The sequence below is a fragment of the Pseudochaenichthys georgianus genome, chromosome 4, assembly GCF_902827115.2.
Source record: "Pseudochaenichthys georgianus chromosome 4, fPseGeo1.2, whole genome shotgun sequence".
Lineage (NCBI taxonomy): Eukaryota > Metazoa > Chordata > Actinopteri > Perciformes > Channichthyidae > Pseudochaenichthys > Pseudochaenichthys georgianus.
The window spans coordinates 37,610,314-37,632,491 of NC_047506.1; the positions used below are offsets into that span (position 1 = coordinate 37,610,314).

A 22,178-nucleotide genomic window follows, 5' to 3' on the forward strand; every position below is an offset into this window, starting at 1 on the left:
CGTCTCGCCGCTGGGCTCCGCTCGAAATAGGATTGAAGTATATTTTTCGACGTGACACAGCCGTAAGGTAATGTCGGGCAGGAAGTGGAACGGTGACAGCATCCGGCCCACCCGCCGAATAAACTCATTTGCAGACCCCCCTTCACATCACTACATCGTCTCCACAACGACACGCACAATGGACGATGAAGTTTTTATATTGGAAGTGGAAAAACACTTGATTTTATATGACACAACAAATCTTTTTTACAAGGACAACACCAGCGTTCTCCTTCGGTTTACAGGCACTGTGTGTAAATTATATAGAATAATTATGATGATGAATGCATTTTTTTTACCACTAAAATACAGCAACCCATCTTTGATTCATGTTGTTTTTAACTGGACTATTACAATTATTATTAATTATGTCTGTAGTCTACAACACAACAAAATAGGAAATAACAACAATAAACACGATTTAAACAGACACAAAAATAAACCATTTAACTACGTAGCCTACTTACTTTCTTGTAGAAGTACAAATGTCCAGGAAATATGCCCAAATCAACAAGAACTGCGAGCCGGCATGCACGACGCTCCACTTCCGTAATGCTTCTGAAACGCCCGTGAAACGCGCTCGCTGTATGATTTCTGTTGTTTGTCTTTTTCTTTTATTTCTTAAAAAGGGGACGAGGTGAAGGGTGTTGAACTTGTTGTTTCATGTGAAAAAAAGTATATTATTGTCCCTAGTTTTCCTAGTTGGGAAAACCCATTATTACAACTAACATTAATAATCATACACAATATGAATACAATAAATACAAAACAATTATGTATATCTATATAGATGCTTTTTCAATACTGTATGTCATTATGGTCATGTCAATAAAGCTCTTTGTATTGAATTTAATTTAGAGAGGGATGGAGAGGCAGGGAGAGGGAGAGAGAGAGCGGGGAGAGAGGGAGACTGTATTTGACTTTTGTCACAAACATTTATTCAAGCCAATTTAAATACATTCTTAAAACTCCATCAGATTAATGACACACAGCAAATATAAATAAACATATTAATGCTCACACACGAGCGCGCACACACAGTCAGATAGATAGAGAGAGAGAGATAGATAGAGAGAGAGGGGGGGTGCAGGTGCACCTGCACCCTGTGTGTGTGCAGCTCCAAGACTCCGTGATGTGGAGTTGCAGCGATGGGAGACGCGCATCAGCAGAGCAGGCTTTAATGTGTGCCACACCGCATTCGGCAGTCCATGTGCGAACAGTGTATGTCGGAAATGAGCTCGGACTGTGAAGGTTACTACACCGAGGCAGATGTGCTCGTGGAGGGCTTCACGTGTCCGAAAGCGGACAGTGATGCCACGGCACTTTTCTGCTGCGGGTTCAGTGACTTGAAGTACTGTTGCGATGACCCCAACAGCTTCTTCCCTTACGAATATGGATACATGTGGTGGTTGAGGTAAGGACAGTCAAATGAAAGTGTTGCATATTTTGACCTCCGTATTTGACATTTATAATGTGCGTACATTTACTATTTATGCATGACATAACATGCATGTGCATTATACTGTAGCATAGTGTCTATACAGTTAACAATAAGTATGCAAGTTGTGCTGTTTTGGATCACATGCATTTGTGGGTTGATAAGCAAGTATCATTGGTGTGTTGTCAGGAGCCAACCTGTTGCTGGTATTTTACAGTCTGTTCACGTTTGGATCAAATTAGTCTAATTTGCTTGGATAAAAGAGTCATTTGTAAAGCTCAAATGGCATTTAGTAATGCAGGGTCACTTTGAGTTCAGAACACAGTGCAATACCATTAGGGGAAACCTTGCATTTGATTCAGTAAATGCCATAGATCTAAGGATGCTCGTATTGACTCTTAGATAATACACATCCACGACATCAATGTTTTTTTAAGGGACTTTTTCTAATGTAGTTCTTCTGAAAAAATGTGCAAAGTGTGGAGTGAGGCTTAGACATGCAGAATGTGAACAGCCAAGGAAATCAGAATTTAGAATTCCTTTATTAGCCCACAAAGAGGAAATGTATGTTGTTACAGGAAAGTATAAATAGAGATGAAGAAAATAGAACACTCTTGAAAAAAACGCATGCTCGTAGTATTTATAAGATAAAATAAAAGGAAACTGCTTAGGGCCACGGGTAGTAAGGGGCCCCCAAGTGATGACACGTTTAATGCCACATCAATGTCCTTTTAAAAACCAATCACCCATTTACAATGACATCAATAAAAAACCTCTCTAAAGCAGCCACTTGCCATAGTCGAGCTACAGTATGTGCAGACAACTCTTCGGTCACAGTATTGGTTCCTTTGAGTTGATACATGTAAATGAACCCAACCTTTTGGGTTTTTATACTTTTTGCAAAACATGGGGGCAGTTTTTTTCACGATTCCTCATTAACGTAATTGCACATTCGATACCGGTCATCACATAAAAGGTTTACATGAATAATTACAAAAAATTATTTTCAATTTAATCGTTTACATTTCCCACTTCTGTCACTGACCAATCCAAAGGCCATTTCTGCTGGTGTTTAAAATGATTTGAAAAAGTGTTATATATATATATATATAGAGTTACTAACATGTTGTTTAAACCGTATGTGTCTTTTTAGCATTACCTTACTCATTAATTTTGATTGTTGTGTCCTTGTATAGGAAGTTTTGTTGCTGGCACCATTATATTGTATTTTGAACTGTTATTCCTGATAGTAATCCCTATTGCTACTAGGTATATTTGTAATCTGATGACGTTCTTTCTTTCTGTAATGGGGAGCACGACAGTAATCTGGCCAGTATGATATTAAAGGATTATTCTGTGCTTTAATTTGTGTCCTTCTCAGGGACATGCACAGACATTTGGAGGGGCTATTGCTCTAAACTGGAAAAAGGGCCTCCCCCCAAAAAAAAACATAAGACTTTTTGAAAATTGTAACTTGTTTTTAATGTAAAAGAAACCAAACGATTATTACATCAACTAAATGTAACAGTAATTAACATCTCATAACAAAATAAGCTAAGGTGAGTACTTGCATTCGGTGACTTGATTTAAAAAGAGTTTTGCGGTCCATATCTCATTAAAATATCTAATGTTAGTAACTATTAAAGATAAAATGGGGACAATTATGTTCTAATGTAGTTTGACCATTGTAACTGCTGTGCAGGACATATCTGATAAAATAGGGCTTCTAACTAATAACCTTAAATAAACTCACTAATTAATTAAACCAGTTCAATACGCATTATTCTTATCATTCTTTATGAGCGCAGTAATGGTAAGGTATCTAATTACTTATTTATTTAGTATTCCATAACTTAATAACAGAGATGGTCAAACTAAAGTGGTAGAGACATAGCAGAAATCCTACAATGAAGCGGGACATTGAACTGTTCACCCGTGAGAGGGCGATCAAGAAAAGAGAGCGAGCGGCCCGGTTGAGGGAGTTTACAGATGAAAAGACAGAAAGACAGAAGCTCAATAACAAGTAGGCTATATTTAGGTGTTTTTTTGTAAATAACCGACGGTATCAAGAGGAAGTAAAGTCCCCTGGGTTGTCGCCTATACTCTAACTGCCATGATGAGACAACTCCAAATCAAGTTTCCAAAATCCGACACTGAGGTGGTCTTAACGCACCGGCAGATGACAGCGCTGACAAAGTATGTTTCCCGCAGCGAGACGCTACAATACTAATGGTGGGCTTATCATGTTGATTCGGCCACAACAGAAAAAAGAAAAACAAACTCTCGCTCTCTCCAGAGGGGCAAGTCAGCCAAAAATGCCAAACAAACCGTTGCCCGGGCAACATTAGCTCGTACCTGTGCACGTCCCTGGTCCTTCTGCCCCTCCACTTAAGCATAGCTTTACAAAAGCGTTTCAAACAGCAACATCTTACCCTCTGATTGGCACACAAAACCTGACGCCATGTCAAACACTAAGGCTTCCTGAAACACAAAAGACAAGATGTGTCCCCAAATAGCAGCGCCAAGCCAGCACACAGCTGGACTACATCAACTACTCAGCTGCTCAATGACACCATGTGCTCTGAGCGCTACACAAACTTTTAACCAAACTTTCTACAAATAACCCGTAGGACGAGCCCCCATTTGTTATGACCTGGCTCAAAAGGCCACAACAAAGAGGAGACACACCATATCCACGTTTAACAAAATATGTTTATTTAAGCAAAACATTCAAATCAACCAAATTAATTAAGTGCCAAACAAGTAAAGTATGAGGTGTGGACGTTAGTGGTATCAGTAGTGTAAATGCAGGGTGAGGATTGTTTGGACATGTATGAGTGAGAGTGTTGAAGTGCACAAAGTGAAGCAACTCATAGCATAATCTACAAAACCAGGTGCCTGCAGGGAGAAGCAGAGAGGAGCAGAGGCTTTAAATAACTGCAGGGCACCAGACCCAGGTGCCCTGAGTTACTGCAATCAAGGCAATCAAGGAGGCTGGATGCAGCACAGCCACACCCTCTCCAGATGAACCCACAGGGGCATCACATCTTGATATTCTTCTCTATGAGCTTTAGATCCTATAATTAATGTTTTGACAGTCAGATCATTTTTTTCACAATACAATTGGATAGTATTATTAATAATAATAATAATAAGTTTAATTGATATAGAGCCTTTTATTAAGCCAAAGTCGCTTAACAAGAAACATATAAGGACAAGAGTCAAGACATAAAACAGGGGCAGAAATGGAAGTGTTACATTGCAGGGGGGGAAGTGAGTTATTGTTGGAAGGCGATGTTGAACAGATGAGTTTTCAGGGTAGATTTGAAGATGTTCAGAGAAGGGGCGTTACAGATTTCAGCAGGGAGGGAGTTCCAGAGGGTGGGGGCAGCGACACATAAGGCACGGTCCCCGAAGGTGCGGAGGCGTGAATGGGGAATGGAGAGCAGGCCAGAGTCTGAGGATCGAAGGGTGCAGGACAGGATGTATGGGTGGAGGAGATCTGTGTGGTACTGAGGGGAGAGGGCATGGAGGGACTTTTGGTGACGAGGAGGAGTTTGTAGGTGATGCCGGACGTGACCGGGAGCCAGTGGAGGTTGAAGAGAGTGGGGGTGATGTGATGTACTGGAGCCTGTTCAGGGTTTTGCTGGGAACCCCGGACAGGAGTTATTGAATGTAATCCTATCACAATGCAAGTCATGTAGCATGTTACCAACACATTTCTAAAGGAGCTTAGAGCCTGTGAAATTAACCGCCTCTGAGCAGTAATTATGTGTAAAAAGAATTCCATTTGGAATAATACAGCACATTTACACTGTTTCAAGGCATAGAGTAGACGTTCGTATAATGAGGCATGAATACAACACATCACTCAGTTAATCGGCTGCTTAGATTTGAAGAACACTTGCAAACAGAGACAATGAATATTTAAACACATCTTTACATCATTTAACACCTGGCAGAAGTGTTAAGGATATGCAAGCACACACTTCACTTATTCAAACCAAATCACACTCACTGAATATGAGAATAAGCAGCAACAGGATCCAAATTCACATTCTGACAATTTTTGCCTTGATTGAGTATTGTTTGTAAGTAGAAAATACAAAAGCCAGATAGCAGAAAAGGGTAAGAATAATCAGTTTCAATCCAAATTAAACAAAATACACACGCTTGCAAGAATAGTGGGCAGCACATCAGCACTGTATAAACAACTGCGTCTCAGTTTGGATACTTCCGTTATTACACTTCCATTAAGTACACTGTGTACACTTGCGCACAGTACTTGCATAGTGCATGCATGTCAACAGTGCAAGGCAAGTTTATTTATGCTCACGCCTAGACTACTGCAACTCCCTCCTGGCTGGTCTACCTGCATGTGCCATCCGACCTCTGCAGCTCATCCAGAATGCAGCGGCTCGTCTGGTCTTCAACCTTCCTACATTTTCCCACACCACGCCGCTCCTCCACTCCCTCCACTGGCTTCCAGTAACTGCTAGAATCCACTTCAAGACAATGGTACTTGCGTACCATGCTGCGAATGGTTCTGGCCCTTCCTACATCCAGGACATGGTTAAACTGTACACCCCAGCACGTGCACTCCGCTCTGCATTAGCCAAACAGCTCGCTGCACCATCGCTGCGAAGGGGACCCAAGTTCCCATCAGCAAAAACAAGTGGGTTTGCTATCCTGGCTCCTAAATGGTGGAATGAGTTCCCCATTGGGATCAGGACAGCAGAAAGCTTACACACCTTCCGGCGCAGACTGAAAACTCATCTCTTTCGACTCCACCTCGAGCGATAGAATTACTAACAAAGCACTTATATACTAATGAAGGACTTGCTTATCTAAAGCCAGTTGAGTAGCACTTGAAATGTTTTAGCTCTATGAAACCTGATGTACTTATATGATTCTGTTTTCTTCAAGTTCGTATTTTCTTGGTCGAATGAACTTATTGCCGCTTTGGATAAAAGCGTCAGCTAAATGCAATGTAATGTAATTTATATAGCACCTTTCTACACAAGGCAATTCAAATTGCTTTACAAAAATGAAAACATAAAAATTATGCCACAGAAAAACATTATAAAATGGCCTTTAAAAACAGTCATTAAAAAACAAAGATAATAAAATAAACATAGAAAATACATTAATAAAAGATACAGTGCAGTGTGAGATATGAATATTTCAATTAAAAGCTGCACAAAAGAAAAGTCTTCAGCCTGGATTTAAAAGTAGTAAGAGTTGCAGCGGACCTGCAGGTTTCTGGGAGTTTGTTCCAGATATTTGGAGCTTAGTAACTGAACGCTGCTTTTCCACGTTTAGTTCTGACTCTGGGGACAGAAAGCAGGCCTAAGAGATCCGGATGGTTCATCATTTAGCAGGAGATCAGGAATGTATTTTTGCCCTAAACCATTCAATGCTTTATAAACCAGCAGCAGTATTATGAAATAAATGATTTGACAGACAGGAAGCCAATCTTCAGATTAATCACGGCTGCTGTGTACTCAATGTAAATAACAATTGCCTCCGTTTGCATCCTTATTGTTCACAGTACCAAATCATTACAGACTAAATTAATTCCTAAATCAACCCAATAAACCTACTGATGGCTTCAATCCGACAACAATAGGCTACAGCGGTACTTAACTTACATTTGTAAAGTGCTGTTTCACCAGAGCAACTGCTAATGGAACTTTCCATCCCCATACAAAGCTATGATGGCGACCGATAAGAGTGCAGTGTCCAGCGCTCTTCGCTCAGCTTTCCGACCATTTTCAGTACACCATCCGAGCACTAGTCAGTGAGAATGCACGTATGCACTGATAATTGAAAGTGTAAATTGGATGTTCCCAAATTAGTTATGCTAGAAGCTCTGTGAGGCTGTACTGAGGCATAGTGTTGCTTTGAGCTCAATGCTAACTGTGAAAGAAACTTCTGATCAGCAATGTGATGAAAAAAATGGAAGCTGGATACTGCTTAATCATCCACCGAAGTTTATTGAGAGTCCACACGGCCGGGAGCGTTTACAAGATATCTTACACAACATTCATTATGAAGAGACCCAGTCAACACTAAAAATTATACAGAAGCACAGTGCAGATCTACACAGAGAATATAGGAGTGGCCTATATTCGCGCACTTTCCATCCTAATCCATACCAGACATGTTAGAGACAAAGGACTGGTCTGTTAAAGCCTTCTGCGCATGGTTCACACTTCCCCCACAGGAAGGCAGGGCCTCTTGACCTGTGCCCTGTTTAAATTACAAACAGGACACATAGGAAAACACTAAAATTCTCCCAGGCACAGATCTCATCAAAAATATTTCCTTCACAGATCCTTCCTTTTATCAATTTATTGATAAACAATTAACATTAGTCTAAGAATATTTCAGTCACTACTTAAATAAAATAAAACGTCCTCAGAGTTGTGTGGGTTCCCATTACATTAATTACATCAAAAGCAGAATAAGATTGAAACAGTCAATCACAATGGTTGATACAGACAACCACAATAGAAAAATCATCTCTCTTCAGTGTTTGATTTCTTTTGTCAAAAAGCACAATAATAACACACATGCAATACAAAAATATAATAGTAAAATATATGTTTCAAAAACAAGATCTTTTATCATTTATCACTCAGTTAATCTCATTCATCAAACACAAATTCAAAATCAGCTTACATCTTAAAGATTTACTTCAAGGCAATTACTTATTAAAACACAATTAGAATTTAGGATTATAAGAAATCCAATTGAGGTATAAAATCAGAATCATGAGAGATCCAGTTAAGGTATAAATTCACAGTGATGAATCGATCAATCTGTAAAGGTACAGTGTCCTCAATCTTTAACATTACTTTACGTTTACTTCAATACACTTATTCAAGAGTAAGGCACTTTACTACATACATTTTATTCAAATACATTTGTTTCAAAATCTGAAAAGGAAAAGTCAGACATTTTATTGTAACAACCTGAGGAAGGAAAAATCAAAAACATCTGTTCTTTATTCAAGGAAAATCAAAACATCTATTCTTTATTCTGAGTGTCAACTTTAATCAATTTATCAATCGCTGAAAGGAGGTACCCAAGGTACAGGAACTGCGATGGAGACCCATGGGTCTGGGAGGTCAGCGTCATACATCAACATTGTGTCATTTACAGTTGAATACTCCACTAGCCTCTGTGGGGCCTGGAGGGCAGTCTTGGCAACCCTGCGTATGGCTAATTTAACTACAGTGATCAAACAGGTCACTAGGATTAGCACAACCAAGATAAACACTGAAACAGTAACAACACATTTAACCAACCCCGCTCCCCAGGATCCAAGGGTTCCACTTAAATCCCCAAATGTAAACCCATGAGTTTCATGCAATTATTTTATTCCGTTAGCCGTATCATGAACCATATCCATAACTTCAGGTGAGGCATCAGAGACAAAGGAACAGCACTCCGCACCAATCACTTTACATGTGCCCCCCTGGGCAGCTAAGAGGAGGTCCAGCGCCATGCGATTCTGTAGTGCTACTGTCCTAACTTCTTGCAATTCTTTATGTTCAGCTAACATTTCTGTGTTAGATACATTTAGATGATTTTCCACTACTTTGGATAATGCCATGATTTCCTGCTGACTAACATAAATGCCGTACCAAGGTAAAAATAGGCTCGCTATCTGTTGTCCTTTTGTAATGGACCTGCTGTTCCTGTGTAGAGAGGGAAGTATCGCTGCAATCTCATTTGCCTCTACTTTACGGATTAAAGGAATTAGGTAGGCTAGATAGCAGGTGCCATAAAAAACGTCATACGGCACGCAGCCATAGGCCCGGTCGCCACAAACTAAGTAAACTCTCTGTGGGAGGGGAATTCTGGCTAATGTTGCCCTCACTATGGTATTACAGTCGCTGTGTCCCACATCTGGAGAGGTGTGAGATCCTGCTTCATTCTGGAAACAGATGGACACATTCTTCCATTCATGTACTACAATTGGGGGAACATATATTGAACAGTCACATGTAGGGGGATTGCCTAGGGGTATTGGTTGCGTACAATCATGTATTTTAATCTCAACGGAGTCCACTGTTCTGGAGCCAAACCAGGGTACTACTGTCACTAAAGCTTCAGCCAATAAAGATGCCATGTGTGGTTGTTTTGTGCATGTTGGACTTGTGGAATTAACCGAACAATTTGTTTGTACCAGAGCTAACTGGAATCTGTATTCAAAAGCTAGGTTAATGTATTTCTTCACATATATTAGTTTTAAAAACATCAATCGTTTGAAACCGTCAGGCAGGTAATTTTTATTTACTGTATCAACAATGAGAGAGACTAGACCCTTGTACTGTAATGGTTTATCAGAGTCTGTTGGATATGAAGGAGTGTAGCAGTCCTCAGCCTCATCGCTAATTCTGGAATCAATGTCATTCCAGCTGACTAATTTATAGTCCGCTTTTGTAAAAGGAATTGGGCTAAACATGGGAGAATGCATGGATTCTGGCATATTTTGGCACAGCCAACAGTTGCTAATATTGCGTTCATGTGCGTAGTCTAACATTAAACTTACAGCAGAATTAGTTTTAGTTCATTTAAAAGGAGTGATTAAGGCCTTTTTTGAAAAATCTACATCACCTCCTGAGTGTTTAAGTGGAGTGGATAGAACATTTGTTTTTCTATCTGGTCCAGACATTTTGCATGCAGTAGCACCTGGATTGGGAACCTGGTAATCTGGTTTCCTCACTCTACATGTTGCTTTATCCTTTATCAGTGTCTTAACCTGTTCTCTAGTGCTACACCACAGTTCTGGGGGCATGTCTTCAATGGTGTCGAGTGCTATTCTTACCCCCTCTGATGGAACACCGTCCGCACGGTACTGGTCCATTGGATATATCTCCCACGTTGAGTGAACTAAGGACACATAAAATATAATAATACAGTTAGATGGATCACATATTAAAGCTGGACAGTTAAAAGAAACAGTCTCTGATTTATGATCAGGGAGGGAGACAATCCTCCTGATTCTTCCTCCTTTTCTCTCTCGTTGTGTCTCTTGCAACATACTGAATGTCTGTGTGGTGATTGGATACAACCTGTCCTTGTCGCTAGGCACTGTTTTGCCCGTTGGTGTCGTTTCGCCCTCAGGGTCTGGGCCCTGAGTGGTCAAGTCGTCTGCGCTCGTAGATAAGAGCACCTTATGTTCTTCCTCAGATGGGCGAGATCCCTCGCCACCTGTCGTTGGGATTTCCACAGCTCCATCTAGCAGGGCGTCCTTGGCCAGGTACAGAAGACCCAGCATGACGATGATGATGACTGCCTTCACACGCCAGCATCCGGTAGAGGGGAGAGACGACATCTGGAAGCGTGAATCCACTCCGGTCTACCTTGTACTCTCAGGGCTGTTCTGGTCACTATTAACACCTGGAAAGGACCTATTCACCTGGGAGACAGAGCATATTTTTCAAGATTTGATTAGTACATTATCACCAATCTGAAAGGGGTGGGTGGGCTCCTCTCCCGGCTGGGGGAGCCTGTCAGCCGCCTGCCTCTAAAACTTTCTCAACATGTCAGTTAGATATTTGACATAGACACTTAGTCATGTAATCATCTGTCCACAAAAGAGTGAGTCTGTGGGGTGTTACTGGGGGGCTAGATCCTGCGAACATTACCCTTCCCATCAATACTTCGTGTGGGCTAAGCCCTGTCGTTGCATTTGGTGAGCTTCGAATGGAGCACAGAACTAGCGGCAGCGCGTCTACCCATTTTAGTCCTGTGGTCAACATTGTTTTAGTGAGTTTCTCCTTTATAGTCAAGTTCATTCTCTCAACCTGGCCTGAGCTCTGTGGGTGATAGGGAACATGCAATTGCCATTTGAACCCTAACACTGTAGCTAGACTCTGGGTTATCTTAGAAATTAATGCTGGACTTCTTTCACTGTTAATTCCTGTGGGCACACCAAATCTAGGAATAACATCTTTGAGAAGACACTTTACAACTGTTCTAGCGTCTTCTTTTCTGGTAGGGTAGGCCTCTACCCATTTGGAGAACTGGCACACGTCTTGTCTGCTGGCATATCATGCATCTGTCTACAAGGGTCTGTGTAGCTAGTGTAATGCCTGGAGCAAACCATTGGGACTTTATAATTCCATTCATCCCTCCTTTTCCTACATGTGATTTGCCATGTGCAACATGTGCCAAAACATGGAGGAACGAACGTGGACAGACCATCCGTCCGTCTGGATGGAGCCACAAGCTGGACTCAGCGTCAAGTGTACAACCTCGTCTTAGCCATAAATCTTTCTCCCTAATATCAGCGAGGGCTTGCATGTCCGCGACATCATTAAAGGAAGGCAAACAAATGGGCTCTGCGGATTGTGTCAAGGGGCATTGGAGCACCCGCAGTGTCGGCTAACGCATTTCCACGCGAAATAGGATCATCAGAATTTGTGTGAGCAGCACACTTAACTACTGCTAGTTGTGTAGGGAGCATGATAGCGTCTAATAGCTGAGCTACTAACGCATGATGTTGAATAGGCTTACCGGCCAATGTTAAGAAACCGCGCATTTTCCACAAGACACCAAAATCATGGCACACACCAAATGCATACCTGGAGTCTGTGAAAATGGTTGCAACTCTATCTTTAGCCAAAATACACAACCTCAGCAGAGCATACAACTCTGCGGCCTGAGCCGATGTGCCATTTGGCAAGGCCCGGCTTTCTAAAACTTCCCAGTCGTTTACAACAACATAGCCTGCTAAGTGTACTGTGTCAGACAGCCTGCTCGCAGACCTGTCTGTGTATAGAATCATATCTGAATTAGGGATAGGAGTTTGCAACATATCAGTTCTGGGGGAAGAAGACATCAATCAATCAATCAATGTTTATTTATATAGCCCAATATCACAAATGTTACATTTGTCTCAGTGGTCTTCACAGTGTGTACAGAATATCAGTATGACAATACGACACCCTCTGTCCTTAGACCCTCACATCGTACAAGGAAAAACTTCCAAAGAAAACCCAGTTTAAAGGGAAAAATGGGAGAAACCTCAGGGAGAGCAACAGAGGAGGGATCCCTCTCCCAGGACGGACAGACGTGCAATAGATGCCGTGTGTAAATTGAAAAGATAATACATTTGCAACATAGGTAGTCCAAATGTTTGGAAATGCATGTGTGTATAATAGGAAGATGAATCCACGAGGATATCCATCCAGGACCTATGATCCAGGACCACAGCCACGACTCAAGATCCAGCGCTCGCGATCCAGGACACAGGACCGCAGGATCATCCATGACTCCGGATCCCAGCGTATATAGACACCAAAAAGAAAGACATTTGGGGAAGCTGGGTTAATCGGAACATGAGTGTACACGGGTATAGACAGAGAGAAGGAAGAAGTAAGATGTCCCCCGACAAACTAAGCCTATATCAGCAAAACTAGGGGCTGAATCTAATCAGCCCTAACTATAAGCTTTATCAAAAAGGAAGGTCTTAAGCGCACTCTTAAAAACGGATAGGGTGTCTGCCGCCCGAACACAAACTGGAAGCTGATTCCACAAATGTGGAGCTTGATAAGAAAAGGCTCTGGCTCCCATTGTACTTTTAAAGATTCTAGGAACAACCAACAACCCTGCATTCTTGGAACGCAATGCCCTAGTAGGACAGTAGGGTATAATGAGTTCTTTAAGGTAAGATGGCGCCTGCCCATTAAGGGCTTTGTAGGCGAGAAGAAGAATTTTAAATTCTATCCTGTGTTCTATAGGGAGCCAGTGTAAGGCAGCCAGAACAGGAGTAATGTGGTCCCTTTTCCTAACTCTGGTTAGTACACGAGCCGCAGCATTTTGAATCAGCTGAAGCGACTTGATTGACTTCTTGGTACTCCCTGATAATAAAGAGTTACAATAATCCAGCCTAGAAGTAACAAATGCATGGACTAGTTTCTCTGCATCGTTTTGAGGCAAGATATGCCTGATTTTTGCAATGTTACGTAGATGGAAGTAGGCGGTCCTTGAAATTGATTTTATGTGGGCGTTAAAGGATAAATCCTGATCAAATATAACACCAAGATTCCTTACAGTCTCACTGAAGGCCAAATTAATGCCATCCATAGTTAGTATATCTTTAGATAATTTGTTTCGTAGATTATTCGGGCCAAGTACAATAACTTCAGTTTTGGTCGTGTTTAACATCAAAAAGTTTAAGGTCATCCACGTTTTTAAGTCCTTAAGGCAGTCTTGAATTTTATTTAGATGATTAATTTCATCAGGCTTGATTGATAAATATAGTTGAGTATCATCCGCATAACAATGAAAGTTTACAGAATGATTCCTTATAATATTGCCTAACGGAAGCATATATAATGTGAACAAAATAGGTCCGAGCACTGAGCCCTGTGGCACTCCATGGCTAACTTTGGTTTGCGTGGAAGATTCATCGTTAACACGTACAAACTGAGAGCGTTCAGATAGATAGGACCTAAACCAGCCTAAAGCAGTTCCCTGTATGCCAACTAAGTGCTCTAGTCTTTGCAATAGGATATCATGGTCGATAGTATCAAATGCAGCACTAAGATCGAGCAAAACAAGAATAGAGACAAGTCCCTTGTCTGAGGCTATTAGAATATCATTTGTGACTTTAACCAGAGCTGTCTCTGTGCTATGATGTGTTCTAAAGCCAGACTGAAAATCTTCAAATAAATCATTGTTTTTTAAGTAATCACACAACTGTTTTGCGACCGCTTTCTCAAGAATTTTTGAGAGGAACGGAAGATTAGAAATAGGTCTATAGTTGGCTAAAACCTCTGGATCGAGGTTGTGCTTTTTAAGAAGCGGTTTTATCACTGCTACTTTGAATGATTGTGGAACATAGCCTGATAATAAAGACATATTCATAATATTTAATAAAGAAGTGCTAATTAATGGAAAAACTTCCTTCAACAGCTTAGTTGGAATTGGGTCTAACATACACGTTGATGGTTTAGAAGAGAGAATCATTGAATGTAATTGTTCAAGGTTAATGGCTGAAAAGCATTTTAGTTTACTATCTAGTGTAATATTAGAACTTACGATTCCGGGAGCTGTTGATAACACTATACTGGTCGAAGGCAAGAGGTCATTAATTTTGTTTCTAAGAGTAACAATTTTATCGTTAAAAAAGCACATAAAATCATTACTACTGAGTGCTAAGGGAATAGAAGGCTCAATCGAGCTGTGGCTCTCTGTCAGCCTGGCTACAGTGCTGAAAAGAAATCTTGCATTATTCTTATTCTCATCTATTAATGAAGAGTAGTAGGCTGCTCTCGCTTTACGCAGTGCTTTCTTATATTCATTGAGAGTAATATGCCAAATTAAACGAGATTCTTCAAGTTTAGTGGAACGCCATATCCTTTCAAGTTGTCTAGACTTTTGCTTTATTTTGCGGGTTTCGGCATTATGCCATGGAGCTAATCTATGTTGTTTTATTTTCTTCTTTTTCAAAGGAGCAACAGAATCTAATTTTATTCGCAGCGCATCTATAGCACTATCAACAACATGATCAATTTGGGGTGGTGTACATTTTGTATAAGTTTCCTCCCCTACATGCAGACATGCTATCGAGTTAAGTATTGGTTGAATCTCTTCCTTAAATGTGGCTATAGCACTAACAGATAGGTTTCTGCTGCAAGAGCTTTTGACTAATGCTTTGTAGTCTAGTAACAGTACTTCAAAAGTTACTAAGAAATGGTCGGATAAAGCAGGATTATGCGGTTCGACTAATAGTTGCTCAATTTCAATACCATAAGTCAGAACAAGGTCGAGAGTGTGATTATAACAGTGGGTTGGTTTATTTACACTCTGACAGAAACCAACAGAATCTAATATAGAGTTAAATGCAACAGTAAGGCTATTTTTATCATCGTCAACATGAATATTAAAGTCACCTACGATAATTACTTTGTCTGTTTTAAGAACCAAAGTTGATAAAAACTCAGAGAATTCTGATAAGAATTCTGAATAAGGACCTGGTGCACGATACACTGTAACAAATAAGATTGGCTGCAAAGTTTTCCAGGTCGGATGCGTAAGACTAAAAACGAGGCTTTCAAAAGAGGTATAATTACATTTTGGTTTAGTATTGATAAGTAAACTTGAGTCAAAGATTGCTGCAACTCCACCTCCTCGGCCCGTGCCTCGAGCAATATGAGTGTTGACATGGCTGGGTGGAGTGGCCTCATTTATGCTGACATATTCTTCATGTCTCAACCAAGTTTCAGTGAGACAGCATATATCAATATTATAATCTGATATTAAATCATTTACCAATATTGCTTTAGATGCTAGAGATCTTATGTTTGTTAGTTCTAGTTATGTTCTAGTCTACACTCCTTTCAGACGACATAATACCACGTGAAGACACGTTACGCTTGTGTTGTGTTCAAGGAACCTGTCCTTGGCCAGGAAAAACAGGTACTCGCTTGTTTAATTATTTTTGCGGTCTAGATTTCTTCTTCTTTTTTAAAGTGAGAAGCTGAGAAGCTGTCCGTCAGTCGGACTGACGGACGGACCCCCACCCCACCAAAATGAAAACTCTTCGGTTCTCCACGAATTACACAAGTCAACCAAATCAGCGTTAAAAAAGCGAGAGGTGCCGAAAAATCCCATATTAATGTATTGATTATAGGTCCGGGTCCATATAGGTCGGCGTCTGGGTCCTGATCCGGACCGCGGTCCGCCTGTTGCCGAACCCTGATCTAGTAGATGGGTTTGGTACCACTTTTGGCTCACAAGCAGCAAACTCTCAATCAGATTCCCTCTCATGTATTCCGCATCATTTTATTTAACTTCTCACACGAATCTGACATTGATTTGGTTGCTAGCTTTAATCCATCCTAAACTCAGTAGTATAGTCTGCCCCTATTTATTTGTAGCTTGTGTCCAGGCATTGGACATTGCACCTTTAATCAACAATAGATAGCAATATTTCAACCCAGTCTCACGGCATTTCGTGTTCACCAACACGATTTTTAATCTATTGATTCGTGTTCACCATCACGATTTGCCCCTTTTTTTCGTGTTGCACAGCACGATTTTAAAAGCAATGTATTTCTACTGGTAACGTGTTTCGTGCCTGCAGGCTGCAGCACGTCTTTTTCTCCGGTCAGGTCGTGGAAGACCGGAAGCTGTGTGGTTCATAAAAACATGTTCTTACTCAATATCAAGCCACAGTTATTGCTTTTATTTTAAATCGTATAATTTCGGACTTTTGTTGTCGTCTGTGAGGAAAATAAATGGGGCTCAGAGCCTCAGGATACTGAAATCTGTATTTTTTAAATCTTTTTTTTCCTTCTAATTTGTTATTCTTTTCAAAATAACACACTGTTATTTACTCACCAATAACACACAATTATCCTTGCTTTTATTTATTGGTTTAATTCCATAATCTCGAGCTTTTTTGGCGTCCGTCAGGAACTGAATTTCAAAATAAATATAACCCGAAACAGACGTAGGCATTTCGAGCGATTACCCAAGATCCTCAGCTAAGGATCTAAGATTTAAGCTCGCTGATTGGATGTGTTAGCCGCAATGCATGCTGGGATTTTGTGTTTATATTATATGAAATCCGGAAAACATTTTAAAAGTATAAAATAATACTTAATTCCGAGTGCTCTTGCTTTTCTCTTTGAAAGTCATCACATAACGTCATTGTAATACACGGTTCGGCTGCATTACATATTACAGATCTGCCGCAGTTCTTTATTTAGAGAGCCCTGATGAGAAGACCTTTGGAAAAACTGGAAGAAATGGCGCCGAAACTGAATACTTGACGTGGATCATAAATATATCAACAATTAAACAACATCTTCAATTTCTCTTCACACAATACGTCTCCTTGCAGTATCAACACTAATTCGGCTGACTTTTACATTTGATCTAATTCATAGATAGGTTATATTTACACCATAACGGTGCACAGCTGATAGAAAAGGACAGTAGTTTTTAAAGATATTACTGATTTTCTTTGAATGTAAGAATGTAAATACTGAGTCTGAAATAGTATAGCAATATGCTGTAAAATGATGTGAAAGCATGCATAAAACTATACATCTTCAGATGTTGTACATACACACTAATAATACAAAGTTATTATGGCTGTGTGCACCTTGTGTGCACCTCCTAGTGGTTAAAGCACGTTATTGAATTATTGTTTTTATGTGTTATATTTGATTAAAAAAATATTAAGAGTACATACTTTCATAGGGGGAAAGTATAAATATAGAAATATAGAATATAAAAAATCAAGAAGATACTATAAGTGATCTCTACAATAAAACAGTTTAGTGCAGGATGTACACAGATATTAATAGGAGGAGGTGCAAAACAGAAAAACGGATTAACCTTTATTTAAACATTAAATATTAAATATTAAGCCTGACAAAGTAATTAACCTCTAATATATTGCTTTCCTGCAATGTTAACTATGTTGAAGCACTTATTTTAATTGATATTATACACATTAATTATACTCTTATGTATGTGGATAGAATAAGAAATGTGCAGAATATGACAGTTTAATGGTGGAGGTACACACATATTGATAGATGTCTTGTAATGCACTGTTGAGGAACCTGTGACCCAAGTTTTTCATTCATTGCATAACTACACCGTAGTTGTGTATGATATGTCAATAAACCTTTGAAAATCTTGAAAGGGATGTGCAAAATAGCCATAATATACAGTCTTTAATTAACTATTAGTAGAGAATAACGAGTAATGAATATACTTTATTACTTGTTTCCATTCATGTCAATTGCAGATACATGTTTAGTCTTCTCAAGCACCAACTATCAAATATCTCTCCTGATTGTTGGCACTTGACAATCACCTTACCTGAATTTTACTCAGGTGTAACTAAAGTCTGATTTAAGGGTTGTTTATATTTCACATAATTAATCAGAATCTGCAAAGTAACTCAAATAAATGCAGTGGAGTAAAAATACCAGGTTAACCTCTGAATTGTCTTGGAGTAGAATTGCAAAGTAACAATGAGCTGTCATGTGGGTATATATTAATGCTGCGCATTATGGACACAAGCGATTTTCACCCATTTATTAATTATATGTTTTACATTTGATAACACCAATGTGTTTAATAATGGCAACTTCTAATTGTGGGAAAAACGAAAACGTCCCATAGAACATTTTGCGAAACACAATAGCCAGCATGTGTAGTTCTGGAGGGGTGTTCGATTCCAGTTTTGGATAGTCTGGCGTGGTTTCGTTCCATTTCACACAGCTGTTTGACGCTCTGCGTAACCTTACGGGAACAGTAGTCCTAAACGATAGCTGGGGATTATGGGTAGTGTAGTGTCTTCGGCCATCCTAAACTCAGAAATGTTGACAATCGCAATGATGCTCGAAATGTCCCTTATAGGCCTACGTCTGTTTCCGGTTATTTTTATTTTGAAATTCAGTTCCAGACGGACACCAAAAAAGCCCGAGATTATGGAATTAAACCAATAAATAAAAGCAAGGATAATTGTGTGTTATTGGTGAGTAAATAACAGTGTGTTATTTTGAAAAGAATAACAAATTGGAAGGAAAAAAATATTTCAAAATACAGATTTCAGTATCCTGAGGCTCTGAGCCCCATTTATTTTCGTCACAGACGGCAACAAAAGTCCGAAATTATACGATTTAAAATAAAAGCAATAATTGTGGCTTGATATTGAGTAAGAACATGTTTTTATGAACCACACAGCTTCCGGTCTTCCACGACCCGACCGGAGAAAAAGACGTGCTGCAGCCTGCAGGCACGAAACACGGTACCAGTAGAAATACATTGCTTTTAAAATCGTGCTGTGCAACACGAAAAAAAGGGGCAAATCGTGATGGTGAACACGAATCAATAGATTAAAAATCGTGTTGGTGAACACGAAATGCCGTGAGACTGGGTTGAATATTTACCTATTCTAATCTGTGTCCACATTTTAAACTTTTGCAGTTGGTTGCAAATGTTATGTATAGTCTTTCAGAGCAAGGTATGTATAATAGTCCTCCTGTGTCTTTGTTCTCTGCTTTACAGTCTTGGAGCTCTTGTAGGTCTCTCTGTTGCAGCTGTGGTTCTTCTGGCCTTCATCGTCACTCTGTGTGTCCTCTGCTATCTGTTCATCACCACTAAACCCAGAGGTCTGGACAATGGGCTGCCACTCAGAGCTCCAGGTATTGACCGCAGCTCCGTCTCTCTGCAGGAGGCATGCCGCTAAAATCTCAATAAAACCCTGAAGGTTTTGAAAGAAATGACCTTTCAGAGTTCCAAGCTTGTTATTTCCTTCTTAAAACTGACTGCTAATACATTCAATGCTTTTTTTTTTTTTTTTCAATAATGACAAAGGTCATCAGCAGAAATGGAAAAGTAATGGAACTAGAAAATGCATTTCCTGCAGAAAATGCGTGCGACTGTGAACATTTATGTAAAGCAAGTTCTTTAAATAGTAGTCCTTTTGGTAGTTTTTTTATCTGACAAGCTCTTCACATACAAGTTTCTATGTGAGTTTTCTGTCTTCCAGGCACTACATCGAGTCCACAAGGACCAGGGCCGAGTCATACCGCCCCCCCTGCTGGTCCTCAAGGCTTCAGGAAACACTTCCTGAGGGGGAAGCTGGACTGTGACAACCAGCCTCCGGACCCTGACCGCCTTTTCCAGCGTAGTTTCATGGCTACTGTGACCTATATCAAAGTCGAGGGTGCTACATAGACTGGTAGACTACGTGACATTTTAATTGTGAAGACCATTGGTGCAAGTCAAAGCTCATCAGCCCATTTCAATACCTTTAATTTCTGTAGCCTGCATTTAAAACAAATCTCGGCTACCCCCCCCAAGCACGCGATCACGTGCGCATGGCTGCCCATCAGCAACAACAATGATGGAAAGTTTTGAGAACAAGCTATTAGTCCAGGTTACCCAATTACCCACAGTTGTATGCAGTGGCGACTGGTCATTAGGGGCAGGTGGGGCACAGCCCCACCTAGTGTCAGCAGTAAGTATTAAAATAATGATTACAACAAAATGCAAAAAATAAATTAAAAAATATATAAAATATATTTTAAGATCATGTTTAATCATCTGATTCGTCTGTACATTGCTGTTTTAGTATGTGTTCTTCTAATTAGTGTCTACAGTGTGTGCCTATTGAGCTGTTTAGAGCCATGTGGGACAAAACCTGATCCTGCCCCTCCCTCTGACTGTCTAAGTGAACGGTGACTGCAAAAACTACACTGCGCATGCTCAGAGTATTTTCCTATTTAATGTGTGTGGCAAAAAATAATTACCATAGGGGCAAAGTGCTGCCATCCCCACCATACGTCATCTCACATAATTCAGAGCTGATTGTCTGTAAGTACGTGTGCCGCGAAAAGTGTGGTGTGTGAAGAGGAGGAGAGAGAGCTGCAGTGAGGCGTCCTAAAACCAGGAAGTAAGCTGCGCATGGCTTCCCTCCACAAAAAAGCAACGAGATTTCTCCATAGGATTTTAGAAAATAGCTCAAAATAAGATCTGTGGGAAACGTAGCTGTTAGATAAATGTACGTTTTGTTCAGCCGGATAATATCCACATGTCTACCCTACTTTTATCATTTTCGAATCAAAAATCTATTGATTAGATTAGATTTATGATACACTTTTGAAACTACAAGAAGATAAGGAGGACTTTTACAAAAAAGTAATAGAGATTTTTGTCCAGAGGGATAGGCAAATGGACTTAATCTTCAAGTCAAGGTAAGACTGCAATTTTATTGAAAATGGGTTCTTACTAAGAGAGAACAATTCAATATTTAAATGATAAAATTACATTTGTTTGGGTATCCTTCTGTTGAACTGTCTGTTTAAAAGTAATTGAAGCATCAGACAAAAAAAGCTTTTGAAAATAATATTATATTTGTAAACCTGAAGAGTCAGTGCCAGTGCCTCACCAGCCATGAACCTCTCTGCAGAAGCTTATATATAGACATCTGAGTTTTTTGTGCCCCACCACTTTTGTACATATAGAAACGCCACTGGTTGTATGAGGCGCCCATGTGCTTGGGCATCAGTCCTTCCCTCAACAGTCCAGATCCAAATATGTCCTATGACTACTATCAAACATTGCCAATAAAAGCCGAAACAAATTAAAAGAAATGTTGGCAACAGATCAGTACCTGCGCAATTAAAGAAAAACAAGTCAGAGAAAAAGATCTGTCAGTGCATAACAGGAAATGATGCCTGGGTTCTCTGGTGTGCCTTCACTGGAATACGTAAGCGACATTGTTCATTGCAAAAAGCTGAACAAATGCCATTCCCATCAGCCTTACAAACACATGTCAAATCAGATATGAGAACTTGATGAGAGCCATTGGTTGCACGGCAACAAGTGTCACCTTATGAGTGTCACATGAATTTCCGTTTGGTCATCAATGCAATGCTATTAGCTTAACTCAACAGTTTAAAGTGAGAAATTCACTTCGGAAGAGTCAATATGCATGGTTGTGGGAGATTTAAAAAGTATTGGATCAATGTTCATCAATTTCATTCATTTAAAATGTTGAGAGCAATTACAAGTCCAACAACAAGTGTAGGATTTAAAATGTAAATGTCTATTGTGATACAGAGCAGAAGAGAGTCTTTGGAGGATGATGCTGGCTGACTGAAAATATTGATTAAAACAAATTGAATCTTTTGAGAGACCTGGTTTA

At 40.0% G+C, this 22,178-nt stretch overlaps 1 protein-coding gene across 1 annotated transcript; it reads left to right on the forward strand.

The window, feature by feature from the left end:
• The first annotated feature begins 1,271 nt into the window (after positions 1-1,271).
• LOC117445984 (protein shisa-like-2A) lies at positions 1,272-20,486 on the forward strand. Its single transcript, XM_034081971.2, has 3 exons — positions 1,272-1,453; positions 19,535-19,671; positions 20,019-20,486. Exons 1-3 carry the CDS (start codon positions 1,272-1,274, stop codon positions 20,204-20,206), a joined length of 507 nt encoding a protein of 168 aa, XP_033937862.2. The 3' UTR covers positions 20,207-20,486.
• Positions 20,487-22,178: the final 1,692 nt, after the last annotated feature.

Excerpts from the sequence above, each read along its gene's own strand:
- LOC117445984 (XM_034081971.2), top strand. The coding sequence starts at position 1,272 with ATGAGCTCGGACTGTGAAGGTTACTACACCGAGGCAGATGTGCTCGTG. Across the intron at positions 1,454-19,534 it reads GGATACATGTGGTGGTTGAG|TCTTGGAGCTCTTGTAGGTC; the intron begins GTAAGGACAGTC and ends TCTGCTTTACAG. Across the intron at positions 19,672-20,018 it reads GCTGCCACTCAGAGCTCCAG|GCACTACATCGAGTCCACAA; the intron begins GTATTGACCGCA and ends TCTGTCTTCCAG.